This window comes from Rhinolophus hipposideros, assembly GCF_964194185.1.
Source record: "Rhinolophus hipposideros genome assembly, chromosome: 2".
Classification (NCBI taxonomy): Eukaryota; Metazoa; Chordata; class Mammalia; order Chiroptera; family Rhinolophidae; genus Rhinolophus; species Rhinolophus hipposideros.
In genome coordinates this window covers 105118523-105141181 of record NC_138048.1, presented here as the reverse complement: position 1 = coordinate 105141181, position 22659 = coordinate 105118523, and the positions used below count along the sequence as shown (strand labels likewise).

The following is a 22659-nucleotide window of genomic DNA, read 5'->3' as shown; positions in this document are numbered from 1 at the left end:
GGGCAAACGTGTTTCATGCACAGTTGTGATTGATTTTTAACCCGTGGTGTATTGTATTCAGTCCTACTGGAAAATAGAGTATAGATATGTGTTGTTTACTACTGTTTATGCTGTCCGTTTTTGTCTCCTAGCTGTCTCCGGTTCTGAGTGCGTGGTAAATAAGCGGGCCTCCAAAAGGACATGATTCAGACTGTCCCAGACCCAGCAGCTCATATCACGGTAGGTTCCGTGCTGGCCAGGAAGCTGCTGGGCTTCCTCCCTGGCGGGATTTTCATGGATGCCTGCCCACAAATCAGTTAATACCGGGGTCAGCCAACCACGCCCGCGGGCCACAGCCAGCCCACCATCTGTTTTATACAGCCCGTGAGCTCAGAAAATGGTTTTCACGTTTTTAAATGGTTGAAAAAAAAAATCAAAAGAGGAGGAATATTTCCTAACACATGTAAATTCTATGAAATGTAGATTTCATTGTTCATAAAGACAGCTCTCCTGGGACACAGCCACGCTCACTCATTTCCATACTGTCTGTGGCTGCTTTCACGCTGTCACGGCAGTGTTGAGTGGCCGCAACAAAGACCATATGGCCCGCAAAGCTGAAAATATTTACTTTCTGGCCCTCTGCAGAAGACGATTGCTGACCCCGAGTTAACGTAGGAAACCACATCCAAATCCTCCCAACTTCTGTTTCAACCCCAGCTCCATGACACTGCCTGGGGTTACCTAGGAAGAGACTAGAAGGGGAACGCCTGGGTCTCCAGTGCTCAGACGTTGTTTCATCTGGGCATGCCAACACTTCAGCAGCTTGTCATGTCACACCTGCCCCAACTGCTCACTGACAGCACTTCCCTACAGCTCTGGGGTGAGAGGGTAAGGAAGTGAGACTTGTGCCAAGGCAAGTCCCTAAGAGGAAGCCAGCCCTGTATGTCAGTGCTCCATGTATATGCGGGTATAGCCACAGGGAGGAAAGGAAGTGATGGTTTTAATATTCGCTGCCCAAATAACAGTTACAGAAAAAATGGGGGCCAGAGCCACAGTATCCAGATATTGTCTACACCTGTACCGTTTAGCTCAGCTGTCTACACTGGCCCAAATCATTCCCTGCATTGCCAGTTCTTCGTGTTCCCCATAGAATTCGTTTTCCCTGAGTGGCCTCATATGTTTTACTAATTTACATTTTTTGCCTAAAACATTTATTGAAAATGAAAAGCAGCTTCTAACTGAAAGGAGAGCGTGTGGTATTGAGAAATTTACCTTTTCTTGGACTAAAATATAAAACGTCCTAGAAAATATCACACACAGACGCACCCATTTTAAAATTAGCCTATTTGGGAGTGTTATGTACCATGTACAACTCACATGCATGCATATTTGATTTCTTTGAAAATGGAATTAGAAGTGTCAGCTTCAGTGCATGCTTTGAGCTTTGTGGGAGCTCTTCAAGTTTCAGAAATGGGGATATCCTAGGGGACTGTTGAGGATTCTGAATTTTATCCAGGGACAGAGATCCTTACACGGACACTGTAACTTGATTTCTGTGTGATATTCTATTGGGACAGGTATGTCTACAGCAAGTGGGAAATCTCTTGTGGATATGTTTTCTTCAGAAACTTCTGAAACATTCTGGTAAACGTGTCCGTGCTACACACAGATGAGGGGCGGGAAAGACTTTTCTCATTTAGATTGTGTTGACCATGAAGCTGCAGGGAGCAAATTAAAGCTTGTGGGGAAGGTGATACAAGAAGAAGTATCTTCTACAGTTCAGAGTAGGCGGGTCAACAGCTGAAATCCATTTTGATTGGCAGCTTGTTCCTAACCAACCGGAAGGACAAGATGAAGTCAGCAAGCAAGTATTGCAGAGTTTTAAAAGTTAATTCCTCAAGTGCAAAGCAGTCTTAGACAAATCTGAGAAACATGATCTCTAAGAATGCATTTATTGGAAATGTTCTGGATGTAATCTCAGGAATGACCTTTTTTTTTTTCCAGCTGATTTGCCTAATTATGATCGTGTTGGTTAACTAAACATAAGTGAGTGATAATTTTGAAAACAGTAACCCTGAGAGTTTCTTAAAAATATGTTTCAACTCAAATTGCTCCTGTGTGTTTTGAAGATGAACTGGCCAATTAGAGTTGCAGTTACTAATAGCTGATGTTGGCTCTGAGGCAGAGAGAATTATATTAAAGATGTTTGTTTCCTTTGTAAATCTATCAAATTGCAGCTATTGGAATTTAAATAATTATTTCTGGACTTCCTTTTTTTGGTATATGTAATTGGTATCCTTGACAACAAAGCTAGGAAAATCCATTGCCTTCCTCTGTTTCCTTAAAGTACCTGATTTGGGGAATTTAGTCAGTAAACTTTTATGTGTTGAGCAGTCTCTGGTTCCAGGCTGAAGAGGGCAGCTTTTTTTCTGAGAGGAGATGTTCTTTCAAATGGCACATAAATGTTTCCACTTGATGTGTTAATGTAAATAGTGGATGATTTTGTCTTTGGCTCATTGCTACTGAAATGTTTTCTTTTTTTTTCCGTCTGAAAAAGACTTGCGTTCTCTACAGAAGTGACCTAACGTTGCAGGTGTGCAGGGACACAGACATAAAGGCTTCCTGTGTCCATCACATTCACATCCATAGACTGATCCGGAGGAAAGAAATGTTCCTTTCGTAGTAAAGAAACTTATTCCGTATAGTTTACCATTGTTCTTCTCTGCTAGAACAAATATTAAATGTTATAGCAATTGCATAACACATGGTTATATCATTAATATATGATTGTTATATAATAGCAGTAGATGGGGAGAAGGAAGAAGAGGGAATGTTCTGGAGAGAGTTGGACAACCACAGGGTCAGTACTTAGCCAGAATCAAACTGCTGAACTGACTTCTTTCCCACGTGATTCCGTGCCTGCCGCTCTGGAAGTAGCGCTAAATAGTTCTGACTGTAAAAGATGCTAAACTTAAATGCCGTTTGTGTTTCATAGAAGGAAGGGTCTGAAAGAGTTTTAAGTAGCCAGCACTAAGCACAGGGCAGCCTGAGAACCCAGTAGATGAGTGGAACTCTAACAATGACGCGAGGCAAATGCCAATACAGGGTCGTGGGGAAGGTGCCCCAGTCTGCACCCTGACTGAGGGATTGGTGAGGTGTCCTGGCCCACTGTGATTTATCCCATTTCCGTGGAGAAGTGTGGATTGCACTGCCTCCCTCCCACCTGGCTATCGAAAGACCCAGAGTTGGAAGCATTTCTCACGTATTTGCAAATCTGATTTATAGTCACTTTGCTTCACAGGAAGTTAGAAAGTTTATCCTTTGAGGATATACTCAACAGAGACCAGAGTTTTCCCCCCAAAGGCTGTGTACTGTGAAGATGATGTAAGCCTTTGATACGCTGCCTAATTTTTCCTTAATAAATCAGCTTTGATCAGATTCCAGCAGGGTTAGCACATCCTGACAAGCCTGGAGACTTGGTGGCTGTTTATAGCTGCACTTCCATTTTTCTGCAGGATACCAGCACTTAATTAGACATAGAAGGGCATACTTATTAACATTGCTACAGTGAGTGCGTATTACTTTTGTAACCAGGAAAACAATACTGTTTGAATATATCAAGGTATTTGATATGGCAGAAACAGTGGCCACTTGTGACGTCTGATGAACCTGCCTGCAGGTATCTTGCATGAGATTTGCTGGAGCCAAGCCATCCTTTTTGTTACTCCTTGCTCGTTTCCTGAGCCCCTGGGGCAGAGCGCAGTCCCCCACTGCTGGGGGCTGTGCTCAAGGTGCGTGCAGTGGGGTTCAATGGCATGCTCCTCCAGGCATGCTGCACTGTCTTCCACACTGGGGACTCCTTGTTAAGATTCAGTGACCTTGACATTCAGGGAGGGCATCAGCTTTATCAGGAGGTGTAGACGGGTTGGAGGTTCACATCACTTCATGGGAGAAGCGTAAAAAGTTGTGCGTGGTCAGCCTAAACACCGTCTGGGACCATCTTTCTCCAGAGGTGGTTCTCAGAAGGCATCCTGGAGAGCTACTCAAAAACGCAATTCCCCCCTAGAGATGCTTCTGCAATATGTTTGGGCTGAACTCAAGGGATTGCCTTTTAACAAGTGCCTGAGGTGTTTCTGTGGACCCTACTTAGATAATGAATAATTATTAATTATTAACCCAGCCTGAGATAATCAATTGGGAAATATTTATCAGAGCAAGTGATGTTTGTTTGTTTTTTTTTCCTTTCCTGTCTACACCGGAGCCTGCATTGTTCTGCATGGCTGCTCTGAGTAACATAGTCACCCCTGTAAAGGTTTAGAAAACATTGTTTGGACTTGAATTTCAAAATGCCAGCACGTTTCATAGGTTCTGTGATTGGGTGTAAGAGTCCAGAAGAGAACTGTCACTCATTGCTTCTGCCTCGTGGGAAATGGACTTATCAGGAATGTGAATTAAGACTTTTTCAGGTCCGCCCCAGAAATTGAGTGTGTCCCAACAATTGAGTGCGAGATGTCAGCATGGCTGACCCCGCTGTTGCTTGCACAGCTCCCTTTGTGAAGTTGGGGTTTCAGTGTCATTATCCTTGTTGCAAGACTCAGAGTTGGGACTACTGGTGTGGGGGAGGCATGCGTTGGAGGCTAGCTCAGGGTACAAGAAGTTCAGGATGGGAAATATGCTTTTCCAATGAGAATACCCAACTTTCTGCCTATTCTCACTAATAAGTGGGAGCAAGTCTTCCTTGGGGGTTAGTTTCCACCTTCTCCTTTCCCTTTTGCACCTTCTTTACCTCTGATCCCCAAATCCCATGGCTTCAGTTATCACCTTTGTACAGGGACTCTGCTATCTCTGGCTATGATTTCTCCTCTCATCTCCAGCCCCACATTTCTAGGTACCTGTTCTCTACCTCACCTGGATGTGGGTATAGATACCTGCAACTCAGCAACCAATTGGAGGAACCATACTTCCATTTGTATGATGTTTTTGTTTATTTTATTTGATTTTTTTATATGAACATGGGCATTTATAATAAGAAAGGAAATGGAAACAAAATACAAAAATTGTTAAAGCCGATGAGTACCACAAACTAATAAGTATCATAAATACCTAGTACTTTTTAAAAAAGTAATTAACTGCCTGACATAATTTTATAATACTTTTTCCCCTACAGTTTTTGTTTTATTAGTTTCAGGTGTACAAAACAATGTAATAGTTAGACATTTACACCCCTCACAAAGTGATAACTCCCCTCCCCCAATTTGTTACCCCTCTGACATCATATGTACCCTGTTTCCCTGAAAATAAGACCTAGCTGGACAATCAGCTCTAATGCATCTTTTGGAGCAAAAATTAATATAAGATCCAGTATTATGTTATGTTATGTTGTTCTGTTCTGTTCTGTTCTGTTATGTTATGTTATGTTATATTATTATATTCCCGATCTTATATTATAGTAAAATAAGACCAGGTCTTATATTAATTTTTGCTCCAAAGGATGCATTGTCAGCTGGGTCTTATTTTCGGGGAAACACGGTAGTTGTTGCGGTTCCATTGACTCTATTCCCTATGCTGTGCTTCACATCTTCTGACTGTATATTCGTCTGTGTGATGTTTTGAGTTTTCAGAGCATTTTCTCATACTCTGGTGCATTTAATCCAGAGTTTAGGTCATTTGCCCAGGTCACAGATGTTCAGCCTCCACCAAGGCCAGGTTCATGCATTCTACAACCTTGTCTAATTTTCAGCACCTCTTCCCCTTTGGGACAAGACGGCTATAGAGTAACAGTGAGCAGGCAGGCTGTGAAGCCAGACTTCCTGCTTTACAATCCCAGGCATAAGGTTTGCTGATTGATCTTGGGCAAAGGACTTGAACCCCTCTGAGCCTCACTCAGTACTCTTATCAGTGAAATGAAGATAATGGTATCTACCTCCTAGGGTTGTAGGAAGATAAGAGGTGATTCATGTGAAGGTCTTAGAACAGTGTCTAGTAAATAGCAGTGGTGAGCCATCATCATCATTACCATCTAAAAATTGTTATTCATCCCCTGTTTTAATGATGGCCACTTGCCCCAGTGACCAGGCTGAACACTTAAGGCATACCTGTAACTCTCTTCTCCCTGTCACCTGTCACTTCTTGTCTCACTCACAGCACCTTTTCTTTGTGGGACATTATCCCTTCTCACTAGAGTCCCTAACTGTTGTTCTGCGGGCTGCTTTCTCCACCCACCTTTCCTTCCATTCTTCTTCTTACCTCATGCTGCCACGTTAATCTGAAGAGATCGCTTCCTTCAGCATTTCTCTGATCAGAAACCTTTATTAATTCAAGGAATAGGAACATTTTTAAGGCTTTTGATACCAGAATCTCCCCACCCAATTGTGCCCTTCTGTACTGTTCCAAGAAGGATCTCAGGGACATTTTATCACATTCTATGGCAATTTTTAACCTTTGCTGATTTGAAGGATGGAAAGTGGAGTTTTATAGATGTTATTTCACTTGGAAACTTGTGCAAGTGATCATCTCTTCATATACTTATCAAGAAGTTCATATACTTATCTGTTTTGTAATATTTTTGAGCCATTTCAATGAAATCATTTAACATTGCTGGGGAATAGCATGAACCAAACAGATAAGATCTTCGCTGACATGAAGCTTACATTCTAGGAGTTGAGCTAGGATATGTTCAATATATATATATATATATATATATATATATATAAATATATATATATATATATAAATCAGCATTTATATATGTGCATAAAATCAGCTTTACAACATACATATGTGTGTGTATGTATATATCTATATCTGTAGCCATATATGTGAGGTAAGACAATTAAGTTCGCGAACTTGTAACGACGTTGCTAACCTTTTTGATATCAGAGGGATTATTCATTATGAATTTGTACCAACTGGACAAACAGCTAACCAAGTTTACTATTTGGAAGGGCTGAAAAAGTTGTGTAAAAAAGTTAGACGATCTGAACTTTTCCCCAATAATTCATGGCTCTTGCATCACGACAATGCACCAGCTCACACGGCACTGTGAGGGAGTTTTTAGCCAGTAAACAAATAACTGTATTGAACACCCTCCCTACTCACCTGATCTGGCCCCCAATGACTTCTTTCTTTACTGAAGATAAAGGAAATATTGAAAGGAAGACATTTTGATGACATTCAGGACATCAAGAGTAATACGACAACAGTTCTGATGGCCATTCCAGAAAAAGAGTTCCACAATTGCTTTGAAGGGTGGACTAGACTCTGGCGTCTGTGCATAGCGTCCCAAGGGGAGTGCTTCTAAGGTGACCGTAGTGATATTCAGCAATGAGGTGTGTAGCATGTTTTGTAGGATGAGTTCACAAATGTAATTGTCAGATCTCATATATATTCGTATATGAATGCTCACTGTTATTCTCTAGAACAAAAAGTAAGGTAAGAAAGAGGTAATCAAAGAGTATGGAGGGGAGAGGTGCCGTTTTACTACATAAGAAGTTACGGAAGGTTGTTGGGAGGAGCTGAAATTCAACCAGCGACCTGAAGGAAGTGAGAGCACGAGCCATGTGATCATGTGGGGGAAGAGTGTCCCAGAGAGAGGGGACAGCGTGTGCAGAAGCAATTAGGCAGGAGCTTCCTCGACGCGTTCAAGGAAAGGCAAGGAGACGGGCTCGCGTGGAGTGAGGGGAGAGCTGCAGGATGTGGGGTTGGAGAGGTAATGGTGAGGCCATATGTTAGAGTTCTGATATGCAAGGGTACGTAAGGACTTTTAAATTTTATTCTGCATGTCGGGAAGCGGGGGCCATTGGATGGTTTTAAGCAGAATGGGTGACATGATCTGATTGAAATTTTTTTACCAGCTCCATTGAAGTATAATTTACATTGGTTGCGTCATTTACATTTGTGAGTCATGAGCTTATGTTTGAGGCTGGGCGAGGAGATGGGATCATTTAGACATCAAGATACAGAGCAAAGTTGAGCTTTGAGTCCCTCCAACACGTAGAGGCTGGGAAGAGGAGGAGGAATCCCAAGAGGGCTGAGAGGAAGAGCCAGTGGGTAGGAAAAGAACGGGAGCCTGCCGGTCAGCAGCGGTGAGGACCATCAGTGCTGACAACATGGAACCAACCGGTGGCCTTGGTAAGAGCTGTTTGCATGGCGAGGAGAAGAAATGAGGTCAGCTCACACAGGCGATGCTCCCACAGTTAAGATTTACAGGGTTTTAGTGCTTTTCTCAACAACTTGTACAAATTATATTTTGATGGCGTTAACCCCGAGCTGTGTCCTGTGTGTCACACAGATTGTTTTTGATGTTTATTTTGCCTTTCAACTTTTAGGATTACCCCAGGAGATAAACATTTTTATTTGCTCGTACCTACTGATAGCTTTCCTTTGCCATCTTTCCCTTAGCTTTTAAACTTAGAGCGTTCTTATCTATTTCTCTGCTTTTTACTATATAACTTGTTGAATAGAAATGAAAGGAAATATATTTTATTTTAATACTCACCAACAAAGTCATTCAGTGTTCACAGAAGACATGCGGAATTGCTTACAGCATCCAATCCTGGCTCTTTCATCTGGAGTTTTGCGTTCCGTGCAAAATGAACCCAGCATAACTTTGCAGGGTTTTTTGTCTTTTTCTGTCCTGCTTGTCCCCTGAAAGGTTAATCAAAATATGTGATAATAAGCATCGGCACACGAATGAGAGTGGGGAGCTGACCAATCAGAAGAGATCACGGTTGGAAAGAGCTGGTCTTTCTGTCAAGATGCTTATCCGCTTCCTTCCAGTGCCCAGCCCCAATGAACTTCTTATGAATTTCTTGCTCCATGCCCTTCTGGCCTCTTGCTTTTGTCTTTTATCCTCCAAATCTTGACATCTGACTCCTTGCCACTAAGAGGAGGAGGTATTTATCATACGATGATTCTCTTGTGTATCTGTTTTCTGTGCTTACAGGATTATACATTACTGAAAGTGATCACATAATCATTTTTGTGTCTCTTATACCTTGTGCCTGGTACATATGTAGCATATATGTGTTGATTGAATTAAAAAAGCAATGGTCATGATGGAGTGAGAGTGACCCAGACCACTTTGTTGTATTCTGGGACAGATGGCCCCGGTCAGTCTTCACTGACTCTTTACACCTCTCTTCCTTTGTAGATACGATTGCAACCACTTAGCTGATTTGCAGCAGAGAGAATGTGTTCTCAAGGGCAGTGTGTTATATATATATATATATATATATATATATGCTTTATATATATGTTATATACAGATTTAGTATATATATATACTTTATATATATAGCATATACGTGTATATATATACATATATACACGTATATGCTATATGTATAAAGTTTGGTTTTTAGAACAGTTTTAGGTTCAGAGCAAAACTGAGCAGAAAAGTTCGGAGTTCCCATATGCCTCCCGTTCCCACACAGCTGCAGCCTCTTCCATTATTGACATCCGGGGTGCAAAATGTGTTAGCAGTCGACGAACCTACAGTGACACATCATTGTCACCCAGAGTCCACGATTTCCATTAGGGTTCACTCTTTGTGCTGTACATTCCATGGGCTTGGATTATCGTATAATGACATGTATCTCTCATGACAGGATCATGCAGAGTGTTTTCTCTGCCCTAAAATTTCTCTGTGCTCTGCCTCCCTCCCGTCCCAGCCCCTGGCAACTACTGATCTTTTAACTGCCTCCAGAATGGCACTGAGTTGGAATCATGCAGTATGTAGCCTTTTCAGATTGGTTTCTTTCACTTACTCACATGCACGTCAGCTTCTTCTATGTCTTTTCGTAGCTTAATATCATCTTGACTTCTTGGAATCATGGAATTTTTAAAAAAGTGGATGAATGTCATGTATTTTCCACACAAACACACACACACACACACACACACACACAAACTTATATGCTCACACATCTATTGTAGCCAACTCAGCACCCCCTCCCCCACAGTGATTCCTCCCAACCCCAAGACCCAGGGATCCCAGGTAGGAACCCTGGGCTGGGGATAGAAACCCCATTGGATGCAGTTGATGAAACTGAAAATAAATTTTCATTTGCACCTAACTATTCTGCCAGGAAATGTGTTGCCTCTTGAAGTCAGTGGAATGACAGAGGTTCTTTAAATGGAGATTGTTTCGAGGTACATTCTTGATCTAAATTCAGTTCAGATGGCAGCTACATAACTGCAGACTTGTATTCTAGAGCAAGGCTTCTCAAACGTCGATGTGCACACAAGTCACCTGGGGGCTCAGGTGGTCTTGAGAGTGTGCACCTCACACGAGTCTCCCAGGGCTGCTGAGCTGAGGACCAGCCTTTCTGGAGCCAGGCTCTAAAGCCCTCAAAGTAGAGGTCACGGCCCATTTGCAGACCAGAGTCAAGGCCGGTATTAACCAAAGGAAATGGAATGGAATGGAATGAATGGAAACTGTCAGGGTGCATGTCACATAGAAAGAGTATCATTCTGGAAAACTTGTTTTACTTATCTGTATGTATGTACGAGTGTGTATACCGAGGTGTCATACACAACGTATGATTTCTTACCGTGGGTACATTTAAGAAACACTTGAGGTTTCTATGGGGGTAGAACTGAGGGGGGAAGCCCCATAGTAGCTTTTCCCCTGAAAAACAGTGGGTTTGCAGGCATAAAACTGCATGTGTGTCTCCACGGAGTTTGCTGCTCTGGCTCTGGCATCCAGATGTAAGGATTTATCCAAAGCAGGAACTGTAAATAGCAGAGAAAGTATTTTCTTTTTTAATTTTAAAGATCAAATTCCGGGGTTAAGTTAAAATCCTCGCTGTGTTTTGCTTAATTGAGAGTACATGTTACTTCTGAGAATGTACTTTTAAAAAAGTAAACAAATTTAACCAAAGAATGGCTATTAATTTCTGAGTGATTCTTTGTGGATTTTCTGGAAATAACTGTTCATTTGCGTTACACATTTATTGCTAATACGCTGCTATTATCAATATCCAAAAATAAACAATAACACCAATTTATACGGACCTCCAAATTAGTCCCATAAAATTTTACGATAGTGGTATTATTGAGCCAACTGAGCTTGAGGCCGACAGAAATCTATAACTCTGCCATGTGATTCTTATGTCCTTTGTTTTAAAACCCAAGTTTAAAATGGGTGATGTTTAAAATCTTTGTATTTACGTTTGATCGTCATGAACCAAATGTGTGTGCCTAAAGTTACAGTCAAAAATGAGTCAAATTTTTCATGACTTACGTTGTTTAAAAAAGCCCCCAATTTAAATACTTACTTTTCCATTGTTGTTTGAAAAAAAACAAAAAAAAGGTTATGTAGATGTACCTATTTCATTGCACGTTACAGAAGGACTCTAGAGCTTGCAGGTGGGACTGGAGGTGACGGGCCATCAGGGGAGGTTGTCCTGGAAGAATTATACACACCGTGTTTCCCCAAAAGTAAGACCTAGCCAGCCATCAGCTCTAATGCGTCTTTTGGAGCAAACATTAATATAAGACCTGGTCTTATTTTACTGTAAGACCTTGTGTTATATAATGTAATATAACATTATATATAATGTAATATAACATTGAAATAGTATCAGCAATGAGCAAAGATATCAGGAAAGAAAACAGACTCAAAGAGAGAAGATATTTTTATCTTATGAATAATTTAAACACTATGCTTCTGTTCTTATTTCTTAGACTTTAAGAATGGGAAATTCATATGCATCCAATAAAAAGACTTGAAAAGACCCATTACTTGATTCTTGAAAACTGAAATTAAAAACCAAAAACCAAATCTTATGTCACGTAAGAGTTACCTGGTAAAGAAATGTGGCTATGAGTTAGAAAAAAAATGACAGGGTTTTTGTTGTTGTTGTTTGTTTTGTGTCTCCCCCCTCTCCCCCCCAGTTTATTGAGATATAATTGACATGTAACACTGTATAAGTTTAAGGTGTACAATGATTTGATGCAGGTATATTTTGGAAGATGATTACAATAGGGTTAGTTAACATCTCTGTCACCTCACCTTAATTTGTGTGTGTGTGTGTATGTGTGTGTTAAAAACATTTAAGATTTACTCTTTTAGCAACTTTCAACTATACAGTTGTGTTAACTGTAGTCACCATGCTGTACATTACATTCCAAAACTTACTCATCTTATCACTGGAAGTTTGTACCCATGACCAGAATCTCCCTGTTTCCCCCACCCCCAGCCCCTGGCAACCACCAATCTAGTTTCTGCTTCTATGAGTTTGGTTTTTCAGATTCCACATATAAGTGATATCATACACTGTTTGTCTTTCTCTGACTTATTTCAGTTAGCACTATGCTCTTACAGGTGTTTTTTTTCTTTTTAAACACATTTTACAATATCAAAAAGTATATGTCTTAGAAAAACTATTGGTTGATATGCATACAAGCTACCAATCAACTAAGGATTATCTACTATAATTTTTACATCAAATAAAAGTATTAAGATGTACTTGAAAATATGAAAGTCATGTATCACATACAACCGTAAATTTTTGTGTCCTAATGACAATAACGGCATTTTCATCATTAGTTCGCTCACTGAAGATTAAAATTGAGGATGTTTGCTCATTTCCTTTGAAATGGCCAAATAGCATCATGAATAATTGGAATTATGTATGAAATTTTATTTTCCAGAAAGTCAGTCTCCACATTGGGTAGGGAAAGTTGCTTTTCAGTAATGTTGGTTTTAGGAGCATTGTATTACTTGGGTTCCCTGGAAAGCAGATGTGAAGACAGAATTAGGAATGCAACACGTTTATTGGTGGGATATGGGGAGGGCACCAGTGAGTGATGGTAAAATGAGAGTGAGCAGGATTGGGCAGAGAGAGCCTCAGACCAATACATACTGGACAGTTTGAGCAAGCCACCAGGGAGCTCTGGAGCAGAGCTTGCCTTTGGAGGGGTCCAGCGTTGGGTGGGATGGCCAGGGTCTCCCATGCCCGTGTGTTGTCATTGTCTCAGGGTGTCTGGCATGAGGCAGAGCTTGAGCTGGGGGCAGCTGGGGGCTTCTCAGGCGAATCCTGGATCCTTTCTCGAAGGGAGAGCTGAGTGGCACATCCCTGGGGCTGCCGTGAGCATCTGCAGAAGCAAGAACAGGATGAACCTATTAGCTCTGAAAAGTCCATCAGGGTCTTCCTTTGCTTCACATCGTCACTCCACCCCTCTTTGTTTGAGGGGGGCCATATTTGTGTTTTCAATATTGTCTTCTTAGTAGTTAATACTCTTTGTTCATGAAACTGACATGATTTTCACAACATGGAATATAGCTTCCTGTCCTTAATGCTTGGATTGGGGCACTTCGCTGCCAGACAGTTCCCCCATTATCATGTGCTGCCATGATGGAAAATTGCAATGCTTAAAAAAACCCAGATGATTATTTTAAAAAATCCTTTTAGACTACTAATTCTGTTGTTTGGCTGTGTCTTGGATGTAGATGTCCGGATAAACAATTTTTTACTCTATTTGTTATATTATTTGCCTCTTCTGGAAATTAAGGTTGACATTAAATTTCCCTTGGGGCGTTTGGTTACATCTGTGTGTTACTGGTTAGTCAGATCCCAAGTCTAAACACCCAAATCATGTGAGTCATACAGCAGCCTTTGCCCCCAAAGCATCTGAGCCCAGTATTTGGGCTGTCCTCTAACGCTGCCTGGGCCTGGCTTGTGCCACTGTGACCTTCGTACTTGAAATAAATAGGGCCCAAGGGGAGGGACTCTATTTTCTACCAAGGATAGTGCTAGAAAGCAGAAAGGTCCCTTCGTGTGTGGGTCACCAGGAGGCAGCTCTACTCATGTTCCTGCCATACTCCTGCTCCAGCCTCCTGCTTCTACCAGATTCTGGAATTTTTACACCAAAAAAAAGGGGGGGGGGGAGGATACTCACTTGGGGTCCCTTGTTCTCTTCCTGATGTTTCCACACTGGGCTGCCCTCTAGGCTTCTTGAACGGATCAGGGTTTGTGATTTCAGTGCTGGGTGACATTCTCTCCACTGTAGGACACCTACAGACACCCTTCATATCGTGACACTTGCTCTCTTTTTCCCGTGGACCCAAAGGAGATGGACTCTCGATCTCTCTCCCCTCTCTTAGCTCTCTAATATTTTCTTTATGTTCTGATTATGCAGTCAATAACTTTAACATTATTTTCTGTGTTTCTTTCCATCTTGATGAAAGACACTGTACATTTCACACCTTTCTCTGTGTTGATGGTTAAACCGTTTACAAATATTACCATCATGACTTCATTTCTTTTAAATGTGCCATAACGTTTTGGGTTTATTTGTTGGAATCATTTACTTTTCCCCTCGTTTTGCAGTGTAATTTTTGTCACCTCTGTGTGTGGTAAGGATATCTGGTAGGTTTCTTTTCTTACTTTTGGCTCACTTAAAGCTACTTCCTTTATTGACATCTGATGGAAAATAAAGTAATTCCCAAGGAAGACCTATTCCAGACTTGTAGGAATGTTGTGCCCGTGTTAAACACTGTTCTATCTCGCATTTCTCCACTTTCACTGTTTACTGTTTGACGACATGCAGAGTGATAGAAAAGTATTTCTTGTTTGAGGCACTGAGGCACAGTCACAGTAATCTTTGCCTTTGGACTAGAAGTTTCTGAAGGGCTTTGGAAAAATAGAATGCCTAATAGGACCTACATAGAGGGATTATGATTTACGCCTTGGAGAATGAAATTCAAAACTTACCCACGTGATTTTTACACATGGTGATAATCATTTATTACAGTGCCAGCAAACATTTATGTAACCATTTTATTGAATGAGCTGGACTCACTTAAGTGCACGGGAATCCTTATTTTCTTTCTCACCACTACTCCTTTTCACCTGCTTAGAAGAAAATCATCTTTTACTCTCAAAAGCTATCTCAGGCGCATGCATAATTTTTGTGGTCACTTCTCATTGTTACTGTACAATTTTATTTTCAGGTATTGAGGAGTTTAGTTAATTTTTAAAACAAACTTCAGTCTCCTAGTCAATGTAAGGTTTCCCCACTTTCTTAGTTTTTCATACTTATTAGGAAGATTTAACACTGTTCTTGGCACTCTAAGAGATATAATCCATGATATCACTGATACTGGGTCACGGAAACATTTAGAACTTTCTCTTCATGAGCACATATAGCTTTAAGTAGCCAAATATACGTGCTTCATGAGTGTTCAAGCAAAGAGTCCCACAAAAGATGGGTGGGTCCCACAAAAGACAGGGTGGGTGGGGGTTGAGTGGCAGATGTACCCAATAACTCTAAGTGATGGCTACTTTCGTGGAAGACTTGGTAACTTCAGATTACTGGGTTAGGTGCTGGGCAGGAGTGAGGGTAGACAAACAGTTCTAACAAATCCTCACATTTCAATGGTCCAACAAATAAAAGCTCATTTTTCACTCAGTCCAATATAGGGGTTCCTGGTGTGGTGGTTCTGCTGGGTAGCTGGCTTGTGGGCAGTGATTCAGGGATCCTGCCTCCTTCCCTCCTAGCCTCAACCTTTCTCTCTGTCCCCAGAAGCCTTTCCATTCAGTAGTGGGTGGGAAAAGAATGGAGGGTTGCATGTGGGACTGTTTCATTGGACAGGCTTCTGCCCACTTCCCAGTAGCCAGAATCCAGTCATGTGCACACACCAGACTGCAAAGGAGGCTGGGAAATATAGTCTTCCTGGGTGCCCAGGAGGAAACGGGTCATTGTTTGGCAAATGCTAAGACAGTCTCTGCTGTACCCACAAGTGCTGCAGAAACCTGGTTGGATGACAGAGGAGGAGCTGCACATCCATCACGTCACTTTCCGCTCTCCATATGTGACTGTCTTTTCTCCTCTGTCTCCTTCTATGACAACAAAATAATAGTCTATTTTCATTACTTTCACTCATGACAAAACTCTGTATGTCATTGTGAACAACCTTAAAAAAAATTACCTAAAACCCCACCAATTTAGTTACCCACAATTAATGTTTAGTGGACATCCTTCTAGTCTGTTTTTCATGAGCAATATTACATATAATTATTTTTGCCTCAAAGGGGTTGTAGTAAACATTTTTGAAACCGCTCTTTTATCATCTATAAATGCTGCATTGATGTTTTCTGTGTCCTAAAAGCTGATTAGTGATCTCATGGAATTTCACCCTATGCATATTGCATAAATTTTGAACTAAATATTTATTGATGCATTTTTAGGTGACATCAGATTTTTGGCTATGGAATATAAGATGGTGTTGACTATCCTGTATCTTTACTTACATCTATGATAATATATTTAAGATGTAATAAGAGAAGTGGAATTGCTAAGTCAAAGAATATGCAAAATTCTAATATTTTTCAAGAATTTCCAAGTTTCCATTTGAAGACTTATACAAGTTGAAACATGAGCCAGTATACAAGACTACTTTTTTCCTCAGTGCTTGTCAACATTCATTATTATATTTTTCTAATTTGACAATGTAAATGGCAAAACATTGATATGTCTTTTTTCTTTTGTTTGCATTCCCTTTATTATTAATTTTTCAAAAAGTTTATTGCCATTCATGCTTTTTATGTCGTTTGCCCACTTTTTCATGTGGATTTGAATTTTTCTTTTTTAGTTCCTCAAATGTCTAACTATTGTGAGGCACATGGCTTCCTATGCTATGCACAGCCAGTAAACATTTGTTAAATGAACAGAGGAAATTGGGAGAATTGTTATGTATTCAGGAGGTTAAAACTCTGTCGAATGTGTTTCCAATATTTTCCCCAGATTGTTGAAAATTTTCGAATTTTTTCCACAAAGAATGTATATTTCTTTTGTCATTGAGAAAGGAAAAAACTATTTGCTTTTCAATTTTATTTAGTCTTTTCAACACACAGCATGTCTTCCATTTTTAAAATGTAGTTTAATCTATCAATGGATAAAATCCATTTATGGATTCTGCCTTTAGTTCATCCTATCAGAGAGTGTCTCCCCCCTAAATTATACAAATATTCATCAATATTTTCTTCCTTTTCTGTGGCTTCATTTTTAATATCTGCATCTCTAATCGACTTAGAGTTTTTAGATATGAGATGTGAGATAGGGATTTGGCTTTTTAAAAAATAAATGATTGTCCCAGTGCTATCTATTGAGTAACTCATTTTAACCCAACTGATGAAAATGTCACCTTTATCTTCCTAAATTCTTATGTATACAGAGGTCTGTTTCTCGGCTTTCTAGTCTGTTTCATCAGTCTGTTAATTGTCTGTCAATTCCTGACTGCTACCCTTGCTGATTTATCTACCTCCTATTCTTGTGTCACAAACCTTGTATGAAACTGAGTCTCATTTGCAGTGGCCCATGTCTGGCTGGTTGTAGTTATAGTCTCTGTTCCTTTAATTTTCTAGAAGTCATGTGCTCATATGTTATAGACATTAAAGAAACTGTGTGGTTGAACACATCTCATGGAACTCCACCTGCCCCTGGCCCCAGAACCCTCAGCCCCAGAGCCCCTCACTCTGCCTCCCCTGCCACCCAAGCAGACAGGCTCCTCCTGGTCCCACTGCCTGGGGCCGGCCAGTTGCCTGCCCCAGAGGGTCTGGGCATTCCTCCCTGTGGCTGAGCAACCAGACCCTCTTGCCACTTCTGCACTTGGATGAAGTACCCCACTACGGTCCATAGAATCTGACCGTGGGGCTGGTCACCCCTGGGGGCAGATGACAACCCAGAGTACAGGCTAACTCTGACCAGTGGCAAACAGGATGCAGGAATAATGTAGGCAGCAAAAGGACCTCTTCACCCTCCCATGTGCTGCTGTGAGCTAGGGTTTCTCCTCCTCCCTGCCAGAAGGCATCTGCCTGGCTGAGGGCAGTCGTCTGCACAGAGAGTGCTGTCTCCATCTGTGGCTTTTCATGAAGCTGGCAGCGATGTGTCACCTGGTTTTGCCTCCCTCTCTTCCTCACTCTGTCCCGCTCTCACTGCCCTGACTTCGCACCTCTCACACGAAGCAACAGCACTTAGTCTTTGCTTCATGCTAAGTGTTCCGAGAAATCCAGGCTCCAACACTGTGTGAACAAAGGCACTTGGTCCCATGTTCCTGCTGGCATTTCCTTGTCTGTACTTTTCTTTTTTCATGAAAATGAATATATGCACACAAATAAGCATCTGTTTCAAAAGACTCATCTCCCAGGACATTGTCCTGTTACATAACTAAAGAAGTTGTGAATGCGAAACAAATAAGCCCCAGCAGTCACTATGCTGTGCATTACTGTGTGTGTGTGTGTGTGTTTGTGTGTGTGTGTGTTATGTTCTTAACAGCAAATCACAAAAATGCATGTTAAACACCTAGGCTAGGGGAGCCTAAGCTATCATAGACGGAGAGACAGTTTTAGTTGTAGATTTTTGTAAATCAGCTAAAGTAGCTGCTCGGATACATGGCTCCGTGTGGTGCACAGCTGATGAGTGTCAGAATATGCCGTAGAGTGGGATCTTAATTCGGAACTTCTGTAATACTCTAGGAGGCTTCAGGTAATGCTTTTAACACGCTGGATTGCTTCCTCAGCTGATCATCTAGGGAGCATTAGAAACACACCCCTGCCTCACCCCCAAAGGCTCTAATTTAATTGGTCAGGGGTGGGCTTGGGTATGGCTATTTTTCAACTCTAATGTGCTGCTAAGGGTTTACACATCACTGTCCTAAATAATAACAATTTTAAAAATTTGCTCCAAGGTCATGTTATGGTCAAGCTTCTAAAAATTATGGTTTAGTGTCCCTTGAAAGCATCATGAGAATGGTTTCTGTTCAAAGGGAGCAAACAGTAAGAACCTTAGAATGTTTGCCTGCATTAGTTTATGGGGCTTTACTTTTGGAATGCAATTTTAAAATTTAAACTAATAACTATCAACATATATATGGTGTTACAACTTTAAAAAAGCTTTCGTGGATCTCTTGGTGGCATGAGGTACAAAGCCAGTTCCCTGAGGTGGGATATGGTCCCCACTCTCAAGTAATCAGAGATTGATCGGGGAGACAGGAGGACATTTTGCAAGTTTTTGCTCTCACTGAACTGCCAAGGGCTGAAATTTGCATCTCTGCAGCTGTTCCACTCTCCCAGGCCATTAGGGCTGGGAGAAAGACCGAGAGTGACATGGTAGAAAAACTTTTTGAAGAAAAATACCATCACATGTATCACCACAGCGGTTCTGATATAGAACAATTATGATTCCATGATTTTAGGTATCTTAAATATTTTCCTGCCTAGCATCTACGTATTTTCAGTTAGACAAGACGTAAAGGATATATAATGTTTGGTGCGTTTTGTGCCTTTTCTTATATGTGATTGTACTTATATATTAAAACTTGCCTCCAATAAGCAGTGGTGCCTTCTTACAAATTCTGGCTATAGTAGCACACGTATACGCACCAGTGCTGGAATATTCTCGGTCTGTTAGCGTCAGGGAGATATTTCACGGGCCAAGAGTGTAGCCGAAAGGGCTGAGGGCATCATTTAATATTTCTTTTGCCTATCGAAGGCAAATCAGTTTCCACATACCGTGTTTCCCCGAAAATGAGACCTAGCTGGACAATCAGCTCTAATGCATCGTTTGGAGCAAAAATTAGTATAAGACCCAGCATTACATTATATTATGTTACGTTACGTTACGTTACGTTACGTTATGTTATGTTATGTTATGTTATATAAGACCCGGTCTTATATTAAAATAAAACCGGGTCTTATATTAATTTTTGCTCCAAAAGACACATTAGAGCTGATGGTCCTTCTAGGTCTTATTTTCGGGGAAACTCGGTAGTAGCAAACCAAACCACACCAAAACATAACATAACAAAGAGCATCCATGAGCCAGCAACGTTTGAAGTAGAATTTTGGTGCTAACGGCAGACATTGCCTATGATCTCATTGCCTTCTTCAATGGCAAAAACTCACCGCTCAGCTTTGCTTTTCTTTTGGCTACTGTTAGGAGAATCTCTTCCAGACCTCGATGTGGCACCTTTCCTGCTTGGAGGCAGCATTCTCTCCTATCTTGTGGGGATAAGCTTGATACCCTCTTCATTTTAGGAAATTGATGGGTGGGGGGAGGTTGTAACTATTATACAGAGTCAAACATATATTGATTATCAGCCATGTAAGTCTTGTTGTGTGGAGCAGAATGCAACTTCTGCCTTCACTAACCCGATTCCAATTTTTGGGGGACAAGAATATACCCATAGCCTCATACATGAGAAGCTGGATAGCAATGCCAAATCAGGACATTTGGAGTCCAGAGATGGCAGAAAATCCATGTCTCTTCATTTCACCCAGTTAACGGACTCAGGAGTTATCCAGGGCAGAATAGGCCAATGGTGATGGGAAATCCCCTATGAGTCACTTCTTAGACTCTTTCTTCTTCCAACACCCTAGGAACTCAAAGGCAATTGTAGAAGTAATTCTGCAGACAGAATGCCTGCAGAGAGGCAAAACCATCCTCTAGGCCTAAAAGAGAAATATTATTCCTAATGGTTGTCAGCTAGTTTGAGAACCCCTTCATATAGCCACCCACAAACAAGAAATAAGCCATCATTGACTTGTTCTGCCAGGCACTAGAAATATATGGGATAGGACATCATTATTACTCTCAAGGAAGGGTGTGCACAAGTGGGACTGAAGGAAGCACAGTCAGCCCTTACTGCATAGTGTGTTTGGCTCCGTGATAGACAGAAAAAGGAATAGAGCAGGGCCCTGTAACTGGAGTACTTCTGTGTGAGCAGAGGAAAGTCAGACCTAGCATTGAAAGTTCAGAGTAAATGTGGTAATAGAAAAAATAGAAAACTTCTATGGATTTTAAGGGGAGGAGGTTGTCACTCATATCTGGGGTAAAAGAATGGCTTTATAGTCACAGGGACAAGATGTGGGTATGGAGGATGGAGTAGGGCAAAAGAAACAAGGAACTACATGCGGAGGAGACATCTTCAAAACTGAGTCTAGGGGGTCAGGTGTGGGAGGAGTTAAAGATGACTGACGGCTGGACCTGGAGGCCTGGAAGATTACTGTGCTTTTTCAAAGAATTAGAAGGCTCATGAGGAAGACAAGTGTGGCGTTGGATAGAAAAGAGACGGAAGGAGCAGTCTGGAGAATTTGGTTTCTGACATTGGGCTTTGAAGAGTTGAGAAGAGATATTTGGCAGGACGTGGGTGGAGCTAGGGATACTGTGGAGCTGGAGGGTTCTGAGGATCACTGAGCAAAGGGAGAGGTTCCCTCTGGAATGCATGTGATCACCTCCTGGAGCTCTATCAATGAGTTCACTAGAAGCCAACTTGCAAGTAATTAAAGAGAAAGTGGACAGTTGGCAAGATGTATTGATTGTTCTTTTGAGAAATACGGTGGCAAAGGATAGGACTCTATTACGTTTGGCTCTGTGTCTGAGAATTGTAGTGCTTTGTTGGTTCAATTAGCTTTTGTTGAAACAAGGGAAAGTGAGGTATCGAATATTGGCTTAAGTGGAGTTAAGAGATGTTTCGGATTATTTGTTCTCGGATAGAAGAAATTTCTCTTGCACAGGGAAAATATCTATTGCAGAAAGAAACATAAAAGATGCGAAAAGGAAAAGACAGGATGGGACAGCGTGCTGGAAAACTTTGGCAGGGTCTTTATCAAGGGCATAGATAGAGGAGTTAAATTTGGAAAGATACAAGGGACATTCTTCCAATGGATCAAGAGGAAAGGGGGAGGATATGGGTGGAGCTACGGAGAAATCATGAGAGTGAGAGGTTCACATTGGAAGAACTTAAATTTTGTAGGTTTATTCTTCTCAAAAAAACAAACAAACACATAAGGTCATCCCTTGTGAGTGAAGTGAGAGGAGGTTTGGGGTAAGAGGCAGGAAAATAGAAGGTTTTCAATAGCTGTGTTGGGTATTACGTAGGAAGTGAATTAGTCAAGTTAAGGAGTAGAAATAAATTCCAAATGAGTTTTAAAAATTATAGGATTTGTGGTGCCCCAGCCAATACAGTTATATGATTTCTCCAGCAAGTCTTAGTTCCTGGGACTGGGGTGGAGAAAGAAGACTGAGAGGGAGTACCCAGCCTTCTGGTTAGTAAGGACATGAGAGATTTCAGGGTACTAGTAAGTAGATAATGAGTTGACAATGGGAGGCAAGGGAAATCATGAGCTGATAGAGGATCTGGGAAAATAGAGACTAGTTAAGGAAGAAGGGCCTTAACAAGGATATAGGATTTTCCAGAAAGAGTGAGGGCCAGAGAAAGATGGAAGGAGAGAAGGCTTAATGGGAGGGATTTTAGTTAGAAGGTTTTTTTTTTTTTTTTGCCCTCATCAGGTCAAATCCCACATGGGCTGTGTACCTTATTTAATCATTTTCATCATGTTGGTTGGCTCGTCTCTAGGATTTCTGTGTTTGTTAGAATAAGATACCCTGGGAAAGGAAATGTAAAATCGTATCTGTCTTCTGCCACGGGTAAGACCACATTTGGAGTGTTGCATTTAGTTCCAGACATTTCTTTTAACTGTGTTTTCTCCACAAATCCTGTTGGCTGAACCTTAGAAATCCAGAATGTGACCACTTATCTGCCATCATGCTGGTCCAGGTCACCATTATCTTGTGCGTGGATCATGACTTTGTTTTCCTTACCAGTCTCCCTTCTTCTGCTCTAACCTTTCCTGGGTCTGTTTTCCACAGGCAACTAAAGATAAACCTGCAGGT

The 22659-nt window shown here is 41.2% G+C and overlaps 1 protein-coding gene across 2 annotated transcripts in view; it reads left to right on the top strand.

Moving 5' to 3' along the window:
- Positions 1-22659, top strand: part of ERG (ETS transcription factor ERG) — a gene marked incomplete at its 5' end in the record, with an annotated part of 256726 nt that overhangs the window by 85647 nt on the left and 148420 nt on the right. The window contains one exon of one of the 2 annotated variants that reach the window (XM_081029840.1): positions 132-219. In XM_081029840.1, coding sequence (XP_080885966.1) covers positions 181-219 — 39 coding nt within the window. Of the gene's footprint in view, positions 1-131; positions 220-22659 lie in introns of those variants that run through there. The other variant, XM_081029842.1, reaches the window with a different exon arrangement.